Genomic DNA, 14947 nt, shown 5'->3' with positions numbered 1-14947 from the left:
CCCCCCCCACCACCCTTTCGTTTTTTTTTAAATGCACCTCAGATGTTTGCAGGGCCAGGATCCAGTTTCACTTAGTCTCTTTTTTTTCCGTCTTCTGAAAGCTGCTTACTATTCAGGCCTTGTAACCCCTAGACCGTCCCTGTTTAGTCTGGACACGTATCCGGAACAGATCCACAGTGCTGTCTGTCAGGACAGACGACCGGGGAGCGGATAGTCTCACCCCCCCACCTGTCTCCTGTAGTCTGGAAACAACCTAGGGTGTGCTTTCACTTTCTGCTCCCCCTGACCCAGACCAAAGAGTTAGCTAATAGGAGCTGACATGTATGTCTAGGATGTTTTAGGATGAGTAGAGGGAGAGCAGCTATGGCTGATTTGGGATCAGGTCTTAACCTGCACTGTGAAATGGAGATCCCTTTACTAGTGTAGGCCTCCTCCCATTGGCTGACGGTCTTATTCATAGGCAGATTTGATGTCGTTTTCTGACTCTGTCTTCATCTTTTCATATTTCTCTTGTTGTCCAAGGTATTAGTTTTCTTCACCTCTTGTTTTGAAGGCAAAGTGGAATGTTGAGTTGAGTTGAGTTTGAGTTTATTTTTACAGGGACAGTGCACTTTTTTTTCTTTTTTTCTTCTTTTTTTAAAAATAAATTTTCTCCCATTTTCTCCCCAATTTTCGTGGTATCCAATCGCTGGTAATTACTATCTTGTCTCATCGCTACAACTCCCGTACGGGCTCGGGAGAGACGAAGGTTGAAAGCCATGCGTCCTCCGAAGCACAACCCAACCAAGCCGCACTGCTTCTTAACACAGCGCGCCTCCAACCCGGAAGCCAGCCGCACCAATGTGTCGGAGGAAACACCGTGTACCTGGCCCCCTTGGTTAGCGCGCACTGCGCCCGGCCCGCCTCAGGAGTCGCTGGAGCGCGATGAGACAAGGATATCCCTACCGGCCAAACCCTCCCTAACCCGGACGACGCTATGCCAATTGTGCGTCGCCCCACGGACCTCCCGGTCGCGGCCGGCTGCGACAGAGCCTGGGCGCGAACCCAGAGACTCTGGTGGCGCAGTTAGCACTGCGATGCAGTGCCCTAGACCACTGCGCCACCCGGGAGGCCCGGGACAGTGCACATTAATCAACGTTTCAGTAAAAGTGCCGGTTTTAGCCAGCCGGCTAATTTTCAACCGCAGTCCCTGGGCAGGTTATTAAAAACAATTACAATATAGACAATAGCAACATAGAACAAGACATAGCATACAGACATAGCAACATAGGACAAGCAAGACGTAGCATACAGACAGAGCAACATAGAACAAAAAGCAGCAAGACAAAATTCATAAAAGCAACAAAGTGTTTCCACACCTCACAAGTTACAGACAACAGACATGGAAAGCGGCAACACACAGCTAGGGACCATGTTCACAAATCTGATTGACCTTTAGCCATGTCTTCAAGCATTTTGTGAAAGTGTGATATGTGGTGCAGTTATGTGTGTCTGATGGCAGTGTATTCCAGACATGGGAAGCTCTCACAGAAAAAGCGGATTTACTAAAGGTGCTTTTCCTTAGGGGAACTACACAGTCACCTCTCATGGCAGACCTTGCTGTTGTTGTATGAGGATTTTTTTTTTACACTTATTTTACCAGCTAAGTTGACTGAGAACCCATTCTGATTTACAGCAACGACCTGGGGAATAGTTACAAGGGAGAGGAGGCGGGATGAATGAGCCAATTGGAAGCTGGAAATGATTAGGTGTCCATGATGGTATGAGGGCCAGATTGGGAATTTAGCCAGGACACCGGGGTTAACACCCCTACTCTTACGATAAGTGCCATGGGATCTTTAGTGACCACAGAGAGTCAGGACACCCGTTTAACATCCCTCCGAAAGATGGCACCCTACACAAAGCAATGTCCCCAATTACAGCCCTGGGATCTTTTTTTTTTTTAGACCAGAGGAAAGAGTGCCTCCTACTGTCCCTCCAACACCACTTCCAGCAGCATCTGGTCTCCCATCCAGGGACCAACCTTGCTTAGCTTCAGAGGCAAGGCCGCAGTGGGAGGCAGGGTGGTATGGTGTTGCGTGGTATGGTGTTGCGTGGTATGGTGTTCCTCTTGTGGTGATGACATAACGGTATTGTAATAGCAGTGTTTGTCTTGTCCTTACTCAATACTAAGGCCAGACAGATATAATTCCAATAAGCTTTATAAATTCCCTTGGGGAAAAATAAAGCTTTGATAAGTTATTCGTTGCTCATGAATATTGTTCTCTTGTAAACCCACAGATCAGAGACTGGACCTGAACAAGCTGGGCCCCAATGACAACGACACAGTGAGAGGCCAGATAGTTGGTGAGTAGATCTGTGCAGTGCTGTGGACCGCACACAAGTACGCGTGGGCGCACACACACACACACACAACTCCGCACGCACGCACACCCACAGAAGCAAGCACACACACACACACACACAAAAACACACTTTGGTCCGAGTTTGCAGACGTGTGGTTCTGTCTGACACAACCACAGGTCTGGTGGATGTTTCGCCACCATCATCGGACTGTCTGAAAGGAAAGCCGTGTCTGTCTGAGTAGCTCGTCGTCTCGTTTCTAAGTAAAACCACCTTTGACCTCTTAGGTTTCCACGGAGTCTGTTTGCACAACACAGACGGGGCTCTCTGGATCCGGTGTCTCAGTACTCTGAGTTTACCTCGCCACCCACTGCTTGTAGTGTTGGGGATCTTTTCCAAACTGTGACCTGACCAGGAGGAACTCTGAGCCCCAGTTCAACTAGGGTCGAGAGTTTCCCTTGGTCAGGTTACGGTTAGGATAATCTCATTCTCATGGTCTTAGACCAATATCATGCAATGCTGTATAACTAACTGCTGCTGTTGTCTCCAGTGAGTCTACAGTCCAGAGACCGTATCGGCACAGGAGGCCCCGTGGTGGACTGCAGCCGTCTGTTTGATAATGATTTACCTGACGGGTAAGGCCTCCGGATGTTTCTTTCGACTAAAGCTACATTATGTACCAGTTTGCGTGTATCCAATGAGAGAGGCTCTGCGTGGCCAATCCGGCATCTGCATCGGCCGTACAGCATTTTAAGTCAGGGCTTTCATACTTCTTGCACTTCGTGTAGCGGAGCTGTTGTCAAGGAAGTGGGTTTGTATTTATACAGGACATCCTGCCCCCACCTACCCATCAACCAGTCATGTCAAAGTTATACGGAACCCGCTGCGTTGTTAGAAAATTTGAGGGGCTCGATTTTGGATTCTGCAAGCCTCCGGAGGCTCTGCAATTGCGTCACACCCTTCATACGGAGCCTCCGGACCGCATTGCCGGATCAAGCATAAATCAGCTATTAGATCGTTTTCTTATGTAGAGAGAGTTGTTTTTTTATTGTATAAGGTTTAGCTTGAAGGTTGATCTGAATCTAGTTGGAATAGGGGCATATTGAATCTGGTTGGATAAAAAACAATTAATGCATATGGAAATACTTGTTCCTTGGTCTGTTGCTCACTGTGTCTGTCTTCCTGTGTGTGTGTCTGTCCGTCTGTATCAGCTGGGAGGAGCGGAGAACAGCCTCTGGTCGGATCCAGTACCTTAACCACATCACACGCACCACGCAATGGGAGAGGCCCACCCGGTACGTCTTCACACACACACACCTTTGCGCCGGATAGAATCTCCCTCGGAAGCTACTGACCCTGGAGGGCTGCCAACATCCAGCAGACAGTTTGTTCACACACTGAGTACCAAAGATCAGATCCATCATCTGTAATTTACATAAACAGTCCAGACATTCTTATACAACACATCATCAACCTCCCTCTTCACCTCTGGCCTGTTTTATTAGTATGTCTTCCATACGTTGCCCTTTAAAAGGGCACCCAACCTCTCCAACTAAGTCCTAAGGGGAAACGGTTGCTTATATGCCACAACTACAACCTCCCCTTGCAAATCAAGTTTGTCTGGTAGTATATTGTGCCTTGCCGTCCATGCACTATTGTAAAAGGAAAACAAACCAGTCACCGGGCAGACTAATGAGTGAGTTCCTATCAATTTCCTGAAAGGCTCAGTCCCATAAATAGGGCCAGCCAGGTTTGGCTTGGCCCACCTTTCTCCTGGAACAACTGTCGCCTTCCTTACATGGCCCCCGTATCAGTGGAGCCGATTAGGGAATTAAGCAAACAAATAAATTACCCCTCTGGAGCTGGCCTTCCTATTTTTCTTTAAGCTGGCTGGGGAGGGGTGTGCTGTGGGATTGGGTAAGAGGAGAGGAGGTGGGTGAGGCAGGGGTTAAGGTGGGGGGGGGGGGGGGGGGGGGGGGGTTAACCAAGGCGTCAGTGGCCCTGGATGGCCAGACAAAGTGGTCTGGATTGGGGGGGGGCTCTTTCTCGTCTCCTCCTTTTTTTCCCTCCCTTTGACCAGTCATCTTATCAGTTGCTTTCCTGCCACTCTCATGGACTAGGCTGCCACTAAGACACACATACACACAGGCAGGGGGACAAACACAGTCCGACGCCATCACATGTTTACACACACACACACACACACACACACACACACACACACACACACACAAACAATACCCTGTCAAATGTGCACACTTTCTTAGATATTGTCTCAACCTTTGTCCCTCCCCCTTCCTTTCCAGGCCGGCGTCTGAGTACTCCAGCCCCTCCGGGCGGCCCCTCAGCTGCGTGGTGGATGAGAACACGCCGGTCATGACACCCAACGGAGCGGCCATCGGTGTGCTGCCCAGCAGTGGCAGTGACCCGCGGGTCCAGGAGAGACGCGTCCGCTCCCAGAGACACAGGAACTACATGAGCAGGACCCACCTCCACACCCCGCCAGACCTGCCAGAGGGATACGGTGAGACACACAACAACAACAAAACCGACATACAAAGACCTGCATACAAACATATACACTAACACACACACACACACACACACACACACACACACACACACACACACACACACACACACACACACACACACACACACAGTCACATAACTAATGTATACACACACATTTTCACACTGCCTGACCTACCTGGGGGATATGGTGGTCAGGTCATGTGGTTACAGAAACATACCCGCACCCCACACACACACACACACACTAGCCTGCAAAGCCGCATGACCTACCCAAGGGATATGGAGAGGACAGGGGTGCAGTTAGACACACAACACCCTCTGCCTGACCTACCTAAGGAATATGTGTATAGTTACTCATTATCAAGGAGAGAGAGAGAGACACTCGCTCACTCAGCCAGCATGATGTGCCAAAGGCTTCTGTAAGCACAGTCACATGCTTACATAAACACACCTCAACTGACCTGACTCAGAGCAACAGAGTCACACACACACACACACACACACACACACACGTACGCACACATGAACGCACACACTGTAATTATCAGTGAAAGGAATGAATGGACCTTGCAGTGTCCATGTAGCAGGGTAATACCAGGGTAAACATGGCTTTGTTATCAGCCTTTGAGAGGGTAGTACAACAATCTCCCTGCTACTACAACCACAGCCTTTACCCCTCCATGTCTCTCTAGATCCCTCTGTCCCTCCTTATTTTTCTCAGCTCCCTCCCTCGCCTTCCTCTCCCAGCTTCCCTCTTCCCACAGCACCACATTATAACAGCTGCAATCAGCGCAGGCTGTGTTTTCAAGGCCCCTCTTCTCTCCTCACCCCTCCTCTTCTCCTCACTTCCCCATGTTTGCCAACACTTCCCAGCGCTCCAAAGTGTTCTCGCAGTGCCGAGTGATATTCCCACAAAGGAGAGACGGAGAGAGGAAGGTTGGGGGGGGGGGGTGAGAGAAGGAGAGAGTGAGCCCAAGAGGAGGAGAGCGCTTGAGGTGAAGGGAGAGAGAACATTTCCCTCATGTGGAGGACAGCAAAGGGTGCATTCGAGGGGAACTGGTTTTCATTTGTGTGTTTCTGGTCAACCCCACGTCTGCCCTTGTCGAAGCGTCAGATATGATTATTGTTCCCTCTGTACAGCCTCAGTCTAGTATACATTATACATGCAGATGGAACGTATTACATACATTATGCAATAAGATTTAAGTACTACAGGCTGGTGGTTGCTAGGCTGTTGCTACGGAGTGCAGCTATTTCGAGCACCCCGTGCACACAGTGTTGGACCAGTTTGACTTTTACAGCCGGAGACCAACACACAGTTAATTTATGTATTTAATAGCTTATTTTCTTGTAGTCTGGTCCGCCAGCCAATTCTCTCTCTGTATATGTGATAGCGGTTGGCCTGAGGACGAGATACAATTGAAAAAAAACATTGACACGTTGGATGTCAACAGTCGAGTGTATTGCACCATTGTTGATATGCTGCAGCAATACACTGGTTCACAGCGCCGGGCCACCACAATCTCCCTGTTCTGTGGAAGTTCCCCATCCTCTATTTCTATATACGACGCAACTTAGCAAGTTCATAAATGATGAGTATGTACTGAGTATACCAAACATTCGTCGCGGCATGGACTCTACAAGGTGTCGAAAGCGTTCCACAGAGAATGCTGGTCCATGTTGACTCCAATGCTTCCCACAGTTGTGTCAAATTGTCTGGATGTCTTTTGGGTGGTGGACCGTTCTTGAAACACGCGGGAAACTGTTGAGCGTGAAAGACCCAGCTGCGTTGCAGTTCTTTGACACAAACCGGTGCGCCTGGCACCTGCTGCCGTACTCCGTTCAAAGGCACTTCAATCTTTCGTCTTGCCCATTCACCCTCCGAATGGCACATATACACAATCCATGTCTGAAGGCTTAAAATCCTTCTTTAACCCGTCTCCTCCCCTTCATCTACACTGTTTTGAAGTGGATTTAACACGTGACGTCAAGGGATCAGAGCTTTCACCTGGTCAGTCTGTCTGTCATGGAACGTTTTGTACACTCGGTGTACATCTCCTGCAGAGCTCTTGGGCCTCTGTGTTGAGCTGCATAAACTCAAGGCTCAACACTGAGCTCTGTAGAAGAACTGAACCAGAGAGTCTGTGAAGGAAATGATAATGGTGGTGATGAATGGCGGTGATCCATGCCCCTGAAAATGCCCAGTGTTCTTGGCCGAGGTTGGCAGAGGTGACTCACTTAAGGCCAGAGTGTGTTTTTCTCCTTTGACTCAGTCTCTGACTCTGACCAGTTGTGTGGGGCTCCCAAGACCCGAGGGAGTGAGAGGTGAGAGAGCTGGGTGGTTGTGTGGTGTCAGAAGGAAATGAGGGTTAATGGGGGTGAATGAGGGACTACATGTGCATGGACTAGGCACACGCACCGGTGCCCTGTCGCCGTCAGTGTTCACATACCTGGTTACACCTACATTAGTGTCCTGTCGCCGTCAGTGTTCACATACCTGGTTGTGTCCTGTCCATATTTTTTACAACATAAACACTCATTTGTGTGTCGTTTTAAGTTGAAAGAATTGAAGAACAAAAGGGTGTGCCATTTTTTAAGATTCCCTCAGCGTTTCTCACGGTGTTGTCTTTCTGTGTCCCCTCACAGAGCAGAGAACCACGCAGCAGGGCCAGGTGTACTTCCTCCACACCCAGACGGGCGTCAGCACATGGCACGACCCCCGAGTGCCCAGGTACACAATGCTATGAACACACCCACTTGCCTCTGTCTGTGTGTCTCTGTCTGTGTGTCTCTGTCTGTGTGTCTCTGTCTGTGTGTCTCTGTCTGTGTGTCTCTGTCTGTGTGTCTCTGTCTGTGTGTCTGCCTGTCTGTGTGTTTCTGCCTGTCTGTGTGTTTCTGCCTGTCTCTGCCTGTCTGTGTGTCTCTGCCTGTGTCTCTGTGCCTCTGTCTGTGTGTGTGTGTGTGTGTGTCTCTCTGTCTGCCTCTGCCTGTCTCTCTGCCTCTGCCTGTCTCTCCGTCTGGGTGCCTGTCTCTCCGTCTGCGTGCCTGTCTCTCCGTCTGGGTGCCTGTCTCCCCGTCTGCGTGCCTGTCTCCCCGTCTGCGTGCCTGTCTCCCCGTCTGTCTCTGCCTGTCTCCCCGTCTGTCTCTCTGCCTGTCTCCCCGTCTGTCTCTCTGCCTGTCTCCCCGTCTGTCTCTCTGCCTGTCTCCCCGTCTGTCTCTCTGCCTGTCTCCCCGTCTGTCTCTCTGCCTGTCTCCCCGTCTGTCTCTCTGCCTGTCTCCCCGTCTGTCTCTCTGCCTGTCTCCCCGTCTGTCTCTCTGCCTGTCTCCCCGTCTGTCTCTCTGCCTGTCTCACCGTCTGTCTCTCTGCCTCTCTCTCAATTCAATTTTCTTTATTGACTTGTAACAATGTACATTTGCCAAAGCTTACTTTGGAGATATACAATATTGACATAATTAAAATAATAATAATCTATAGTGTCAACGGGACAACAGTGATAACAATAATGAAGGGTCAAAATAACCATACATATAACAATAACAATCTGTCACTCCCTCTCTCTCTCTCTCTCCTTCACACAGACTAGAAACTTTGACAGTTGACCTTTCGCTGTTAGCCTTTTTTTGGTCTGTCTTCTGGGTCGTGTTCATTAAGGCATGCATTGGAAAACGTTTGAAAATGTCTCTTAAATCCAGGTAGACCTACCTATTTCAGTCCGTTTTTCTTCTGATGCCTAATGAACACAACCCTGGTTGTGTGCCCTGACCTTTCCTCACCTTCCTTAACTGTTTCCCAAAAGGTTCAATCGAACACTCCACTGAGTACTTCTTGTTCAGTGATACGCTAACACACACACACACACACATCGATTTATCCCAAATAATGAACATATCTTGATCTTCAGAGATTCAATGTCCTTAAGATTCAACCTTGAATCATGGTCATTTGGCCCAGAACGAGTTACGAACACCCATTATGTCATGAAACAGCTTAGCCAGGCATGTGCAGACTGCTTTAACGATGAGTCCTTAGTGGACAGTTAAACATCCCACTTCAGGGTTTTAGGTTTCAACAGAAAAGAATGTTAGGCTCATGGGGGAGTAGAGACCGATAGGGAATTTTTGGGAATTTATTCAAAGTGTTTTCTCAGATGTTTTGCGATCGATCCGACTCTGCCGAGTTGAATTTAGGCACGCCTCTGGGGTGTCCTTTTTATACTTGGAGAAAAGATTGTTGTATACTTATAAAGACAATTTGCACTCAATAATCCTACCTAACTGGTAGAATAAAGACGTCTTAACAGTAGTGACTGTGTTTACATGTCGTACAATAATAGCCTGGTTCTTACACTATAAAAGATCATATACTCTCATTAACCTAGATTAATATTCAATCAAGTATAATGATGATAATAGTGGTAAATACTGTAGTGTTATACTCATTGTGTTATACACTTGTTGTTTTAGCACCCTAGGTTGAGTGAGCGATGGGTTTACGTGGTTATGGTTTAGTTGTTTTCACGGACTCCTGTGGTCCTATTTTCCTGCCTAGGGATCTGAGCAACGTCAACTGTGAGGAGCTGGGTCCTCTGCCGCCGGGCTGGGAGATCCGCAACACGGCAACGGGGCGCGTCTACTTTGTGGACCACAACAACCGAACCACGCAGTTCACCGACCCGCGCCTCTCCGCCAACCTCCACCTGGTCCTCAAGTGAGTGCAAACGCTGTCACCGTTCAGGCTGTGACCTTTGACCCGAGCTGGGCTCTTTACTTTTAATCTAGTGGTCTACTCAAAGGTCATGCCTTTTTGTAGCTGAAAACACTGGGTTTGCTTATTTTCTAGATCACAGTAAAATATCATGGTAGCAAAAATGCAGAGGAAGCATTCTACCTGCTGCTAGTGAATCCATCTGCTGTGTGATGGCGTCAGATCTTTATGTCCTATTTTATATCACTGTTGGTTTGTTGCTCTCTCTCTCTCGCTCTCACCCTCTTTTCCTCCCTAGTCCAAACGGCCCTGGTCCAAACAGCCCTGGTCCAAACGGTCCTAGTCCAAACGGTTCCCGCGTGGCCATGGAGAGCCAGAGCCAGAACACTAACCTCAGGTAACCCTACACACACACACACACACACACACACACACACACACACACACACACACCACTCTTCAGGGGGTGACAAACAACAATACTGACACACACCACTCAACCTCACAAGTGTGTGTGTGCGAACTCGGCAACCTTTCACCATACACACAAGCGCTGACAAACACACATCACAACAGCAGCGTAAGCTGACAACGTGTGACCCTATCCTTGATTTATTTTAGAGCTGTAATTGAATGTCTGTTGACTCTGAAGCATTTCGGCTCAACAAAAATGTTTTAGCGACATCTCCCTCCCTGTCGTAGTGAGATCGATTAGCCTTATAATATTGTTATTATTGTTCTAATTAATTAACACGTCTGTGTGTGTAGCTTCGCCACTGTTGATTTTCACGTATGCCATTCAGGTTCACTAAACATGAACACACACTCCTGGCAGTCTGTCAGCGAGCTGCCTCAGCTGAACCTCAGGTAGTGGCATGCCTTGAAAGGCCTCTGGGCTAGATCTGGGGTTAGGGCTGGAGCTGTCCCACTACTGAGGAGACACTGTAATGTGGATCAGATGCTTCTAGGCTAGACCTCTCTCTGCAGTAAGCCAGCAGGTGTGTATGGCGCGTGCATGCCGCCCCCCCGAGCAGCTGTTCAAACACCAGCCGTGTACCGTGCGCCACAGTGGAACAGTCCAGTTACCGCGCGCTATTACCTACGCTGCTTTGCACACAGTAAGGTGGACACGGCGGGAGCAGGTGAAGGGCAGTAGCTAAACCCAGGGAACGAGGTAAAAAAAAATATTGTCTTACACCAGGAATGTGTCATTTTTTTTTCTTTAATAAGAAAACGTATTTTTTATATGAATTCTCGGTTGAAACCTTGCAATAACAGGGCCTGGCACGAGACGCGTGTTTGTGAAATCAACATCTGATCATTCGGCACGAATAGTATCCGTATGTGTCAAAATGGCCCCCCCGGTAGTGGAGCTAGCTTAGTGAGTTTACGCTGATGCACAACACTGTCTTATTCCCTTTTGAGGGCAAGATTTGCAGCGCTCTGAAAGAAGCTGCTTTTGGACACTTGAAATGTGGTTTTTCTTCACAGACGAGGGAAAAGTAAAGCAATACAAACCAAAGCAATAAACTCCCACACACTGTTGACTTGCATAATATACACTTGGTGGCCGCAGTCAGATCCAATAGTGTCTTATTTAGTTGTCTATGTATAGGCCTTTGTTGTACCTCGAAGTGTGTTACGCCACTAGTCACTACCCTATCGCATTCTAGTGCTTTAGAGCTGTCTATATAGCTGTGTAAGTAGATTCGAGTAGGGTGTTGAGCACCTGTGTGCTGAGCACAGGTGTGTGTTACTATTCTCCTTACATGGCAGTTAGTCAGGAGCCAATCGTCTCTCTCCCTGGAATTTAACCCCCAGACTCCATTTAAACAAGGCTGCAATGTGGCAACATTTCTTCCACCCCCCTCAGTCAGCACACTTCTATGAAGGCAACATTTCTTCCACCCCCCTCAGTCAGCACACTTCTATGAAGGCAACATTTCTTCCACCCCCCTCAGTCAGCACACTTCTATGAAGGCAACATTTCTTCCACCCCCCTCAGTCAGCACACTTCTATGAAGGCAACATTTCTTCCACCCCCCTCAGTCAGCACACTTCTATGAAGGCAACATTTCTTCCACCCCCCTCAGTCAGCACACATGAAGGCAACATTTTCTTTATTTTATGGCTTTGTTGGCGCTCGCACAATCGTGTTTTATTGGGTATTAAAGGCACTTAGCAGAACACGGACATCTTGTTTGATTGCTGACTGGTTCTCAGCCGGAACTATAAACAGTCCGTACTGACTGACAACAGGCAAGTAAACAGGCAAAGTGAGACCAGATGCAGCTGATAGAAGGGTGTGTCTGATGGAGACGTTAGCACTGTCTGGGGAAGAGAGTGAGCTATCTTGGACCGGGAGGGAGGACAAAGTGTGTATGAACCCTGTTTATGAATTGAGTGTGTCTGTGTATGCATGTTTACGTGTCTGTAAGTGTTGTCACAAATCGACTCGAAGCCCGTATCCAAAAGGGAGACAACGTAGAGATCAAGGAATAACAAAAATATATTTAATAACTGAAGTAACCTATATACAATTAACAATGGTGTACGTAGTCAGTAGTGTAAGTGAGTGGTTGCGTGCATAGATGTGATAATGAGGGGTGTTGAAAGGTGCCAAAGCAAACAACCAAAACGGCCACAAAAATGCCACAACCAAAATCCAACAGTGTGTCTGCATGGAGAGAGTCTCCTCCGTGAATGGGGGGGAAGAGGTGTATTTATCCCGGGACACACCCGGGCACAGGTGTGTCCCATTTCGCTGACGACCCTCCCGGCTCCGCCCACCAACATCCTATGAAGGAAAACGAGCAAAGAGAAAGAATTTGGCAGACAGAGTGGGAGGGTCATCACTGTGTGTGTGTGTCACCCCCTCCAAATATTGAGGGCTCCCCTGGCTCCAGTAACACCCCTACTGGCCCATCCCAGAACGCTCTGCGCTAAGCTGCTGGAAAACATATTAGCTAGCTAGCCTAGCGGTGCTGCAGCCAGGCTTGGCCTGCCATCAGCAGCACATCTGTCTTCGATCAGCCCCGGGATTTCAGAATATTTCACCCAACAACCTCCGTGGCCCACAACACGCTTGATAAATGTTTTTCGCCGGGATTCCCTTTAAGTCCTTTTAAGTTCCATTTAAGTTTGTCAGAGAGGACATGCTGATGATGATGGCCTCACGACAAGCGTTACCTCGCTGTTAGAGACAGTGTGGTGACAGTATGGTGACAGTATGCTGTGTTGCAGTGTGTGTGAAGCCCCCCCCCCCTAGAAAAACTGAACGGTACGGAGCCCCTAGTTAGTGGTGCTTTGGTTTTTGATTGAGGTTTCGAGTTCTTGTTTGATTCCATGTAAGGCAAAGGTAGCCTGACCACTTATTGGTGTTTAACATAGGAAGTTGTCACTATCGCTAAGTTGTCACACTTTACAGGGTTGAAAATAAGTTGGGAGGGTAGGAGTTGAATGCGTATTTGTATACCAGAGCGAGAGAGAGATTTGGAGAATGCGAGAGAGAAAGGAGGATGTGGAAGGAGAGGAATGTGAGAGTTATGCGCCAAAGTGCAGACTACTGTTCTGCAATGAGGTTCCTCTCTTCTCGCTCTCCTTCTCTCTCGCTCTCCTTTTTCTCTCCTCTTTCTCTCCTTCTCTCACCTCTCTCGCTCTCTCCTTCGCTCGCTCTCTCCTTCGCTCGCTCTCTCCTTCGCTCTCTCTCTCCTTCGCTCTCTCTCTCTCCTTCGCTCTCTCTCACTCGCTCTCTCCATCTCGCTCTCCTCTTTCTTTCGCTCCTGTGCTCTCCACCCTGCCTAGACTAGTGGCCAGGAAATGAAGGGATCCTGTAGTGGAGAGAGAGAGCGAGAGGAGTAGAATAGTAAGGGGTAGATTGAGATGCGATTTGTGAGAGGTAGGGTGTGATTGGATGTGGAGGAAAGGGAGAGGAAGTAAATGAAAGAGTAACGGATGAAAAAATGAAGAAGAGTAACGGAGAAGAGTAGAAAGATGGAGAGATTAATTAATTGTAATCAGATAATTAAGGAGACTGTGAGATGAGACTAGCCCACTGCTAGTGGTTTGGTGGTCGGCGGGATAGACAAATAAGCGACAGAATAGAGAAACAATAAAAGCTATTTCTATAATCGGGTGGAGTGGCATTTACCTGCTGTTTTGTCAACGCAGCACCGACCGGTTTATATTTGACTGACTGGTTGCTGGTTCAGCCTCAGACTGGAGAAGACCTTCAGACTGCTAAACATGTCTCACACATCCACGTTGCTGTTGTCTGCACTCAGCCACACTGTTCGTCTGTCTCTCACATGTATGTTCCTGACCAAACGTGCACATATCTATTTCTGCAGCATTACGTCACTGTCTGCGTTGTATTTATCAAGCGAGTCGTTTTATATTTGGTGTGCAATGGGGCGTCGAACTTACCTGGTGAAATGAAGGTGAGCGAATTAATAAAATGTCTTTATGATGCGATCTTTATGTATTTGAAGTTATCGCGGTGTGTGCCATATAAACACCTTTTTGTCGCTTAGATTCTGTAAACGTCGTGTCTGTAAACAGAGTGTTGTCAAGGCCTTTGGATGGGTCTTTATGTATTTTTAGTCTGTCATTTTTTGTTTGTCTTTGTGACGTATAGACACATTTTATGTAGCCTAAATACTGTAAACATCCTGTCTGTAAGCAGAGTGTTATTGTCAGTGTCTATGGGGGCTCTGTGTGAGTGAGACAGGGAGGCAGCCCCAGGCTTGTGAAAGCTACCTTTTGTGGTGCTAGGGTAGTGATTGGCTGACATCCTATTCCCTATATAGTGCAATACTTCCCTTGTCTGCCCTTAGGGAGAACTTGGCCATCCACTGCCAATGGGAACATCTCCCCTCCTTTCCGGAGCCTGGGTAGATGATTGGTGATTTAAGGGTTGAGCTCCAGCGCCACAAACACACACTCCTTTGTGGGTAGTAGTCAGCACGACAGCGCCGCTTGGACGACCCTTGGCGGGCCTTCTCCCCGCTGTTCACGCAAAGTGTAAAGGGCCAGGGAGAGGGAGGTTATAGCGAGGTAGTACGCCCAGCTCAATAAAGGAGCTTTTGATTCGCTGGGACCTTGGGTACCAAACCTGTGCCAACTACAGGATTGTGACCGCTTCGGTCCAGCGAATCCTGTTCTGGCAACGCTCGCTCTCGCCTCGCCTCATTCTTCTACCTTGGAATAACAATAATACTCCTAGATTGAATTTGAAAGTTTGTCTTTCTACCCGGATAGTCGTATTTCATCGAGGCTGGTCACAGAAAGGAACCCTCGACTCTTTCCCCTCGTGTGTCTCCGCGCCAGAGTGATTTTCGACTGAGCCGCACTTGTACTGCTATA

The 14947-nt window shown here is 48.3% G+C and overlaps 1 protein-coding gene across 3 annotated transcripts in view; it reads left to right on the top strand.

Moving 5' to 3' along the window:
- Positions 1 to 14947, top strand: part of LOC120032501 (E3 ubiquitin-protein ligase SMURF2-like) — a 66732-nt gene that overhangs the window by 36521 nt on the left and 15264 nt on the right. For all 3 annotated transcript variants that reach the window (XM_038978609.1, XM_038978612.1, XM_038978610.1), the window contains exons 5-11: positions 2281 to 2346; positions 2894 to 2978; positions 3555 to 3638; positions 4650 to 4867; positions 7525 to 7609; positions 9428 to 9586; positions 9882 to 9980. In XM_038978609.1, coding sequence (XP_038834537.1) covers positions 2281 to 2346; positions 2894 to 2978; positions 3555 to 3638; positions 4650 to 4867; positions 7525 to 7609; positions 9428 to 9586; positions 9882 to 9980 — 796 coding nt within the window. The remainder of the gene's footprint in view (positions 1 to 2280; positions 2347 to 2893; positions 2979 to 3554; positions 3639 to 4649; positions 4868 to 7524; positions 7610 to 9427; positions 9587 to 9881; positions 9981 to 14947) is intronic.

Source organism: Salvelinus namaycush, chromosome 39 (genome assembly GCF_016432855.1).
Source record: "Salvelinus namaycush isolate Seneca chromosome 39, SaNama_1.0, whole genome shotgun sequence".
Lineage (NCBI taxonomy): Eukaryota > Metazoa > Chordata > Actinopteri > Salmoniformes > Salmonidae > Salvelinus > Salvelinus namaycush.
Note: the sequence above shows the minus strand (reverse complement) of the source record. Positions and strands in the feature narration are given on the sequence as shown.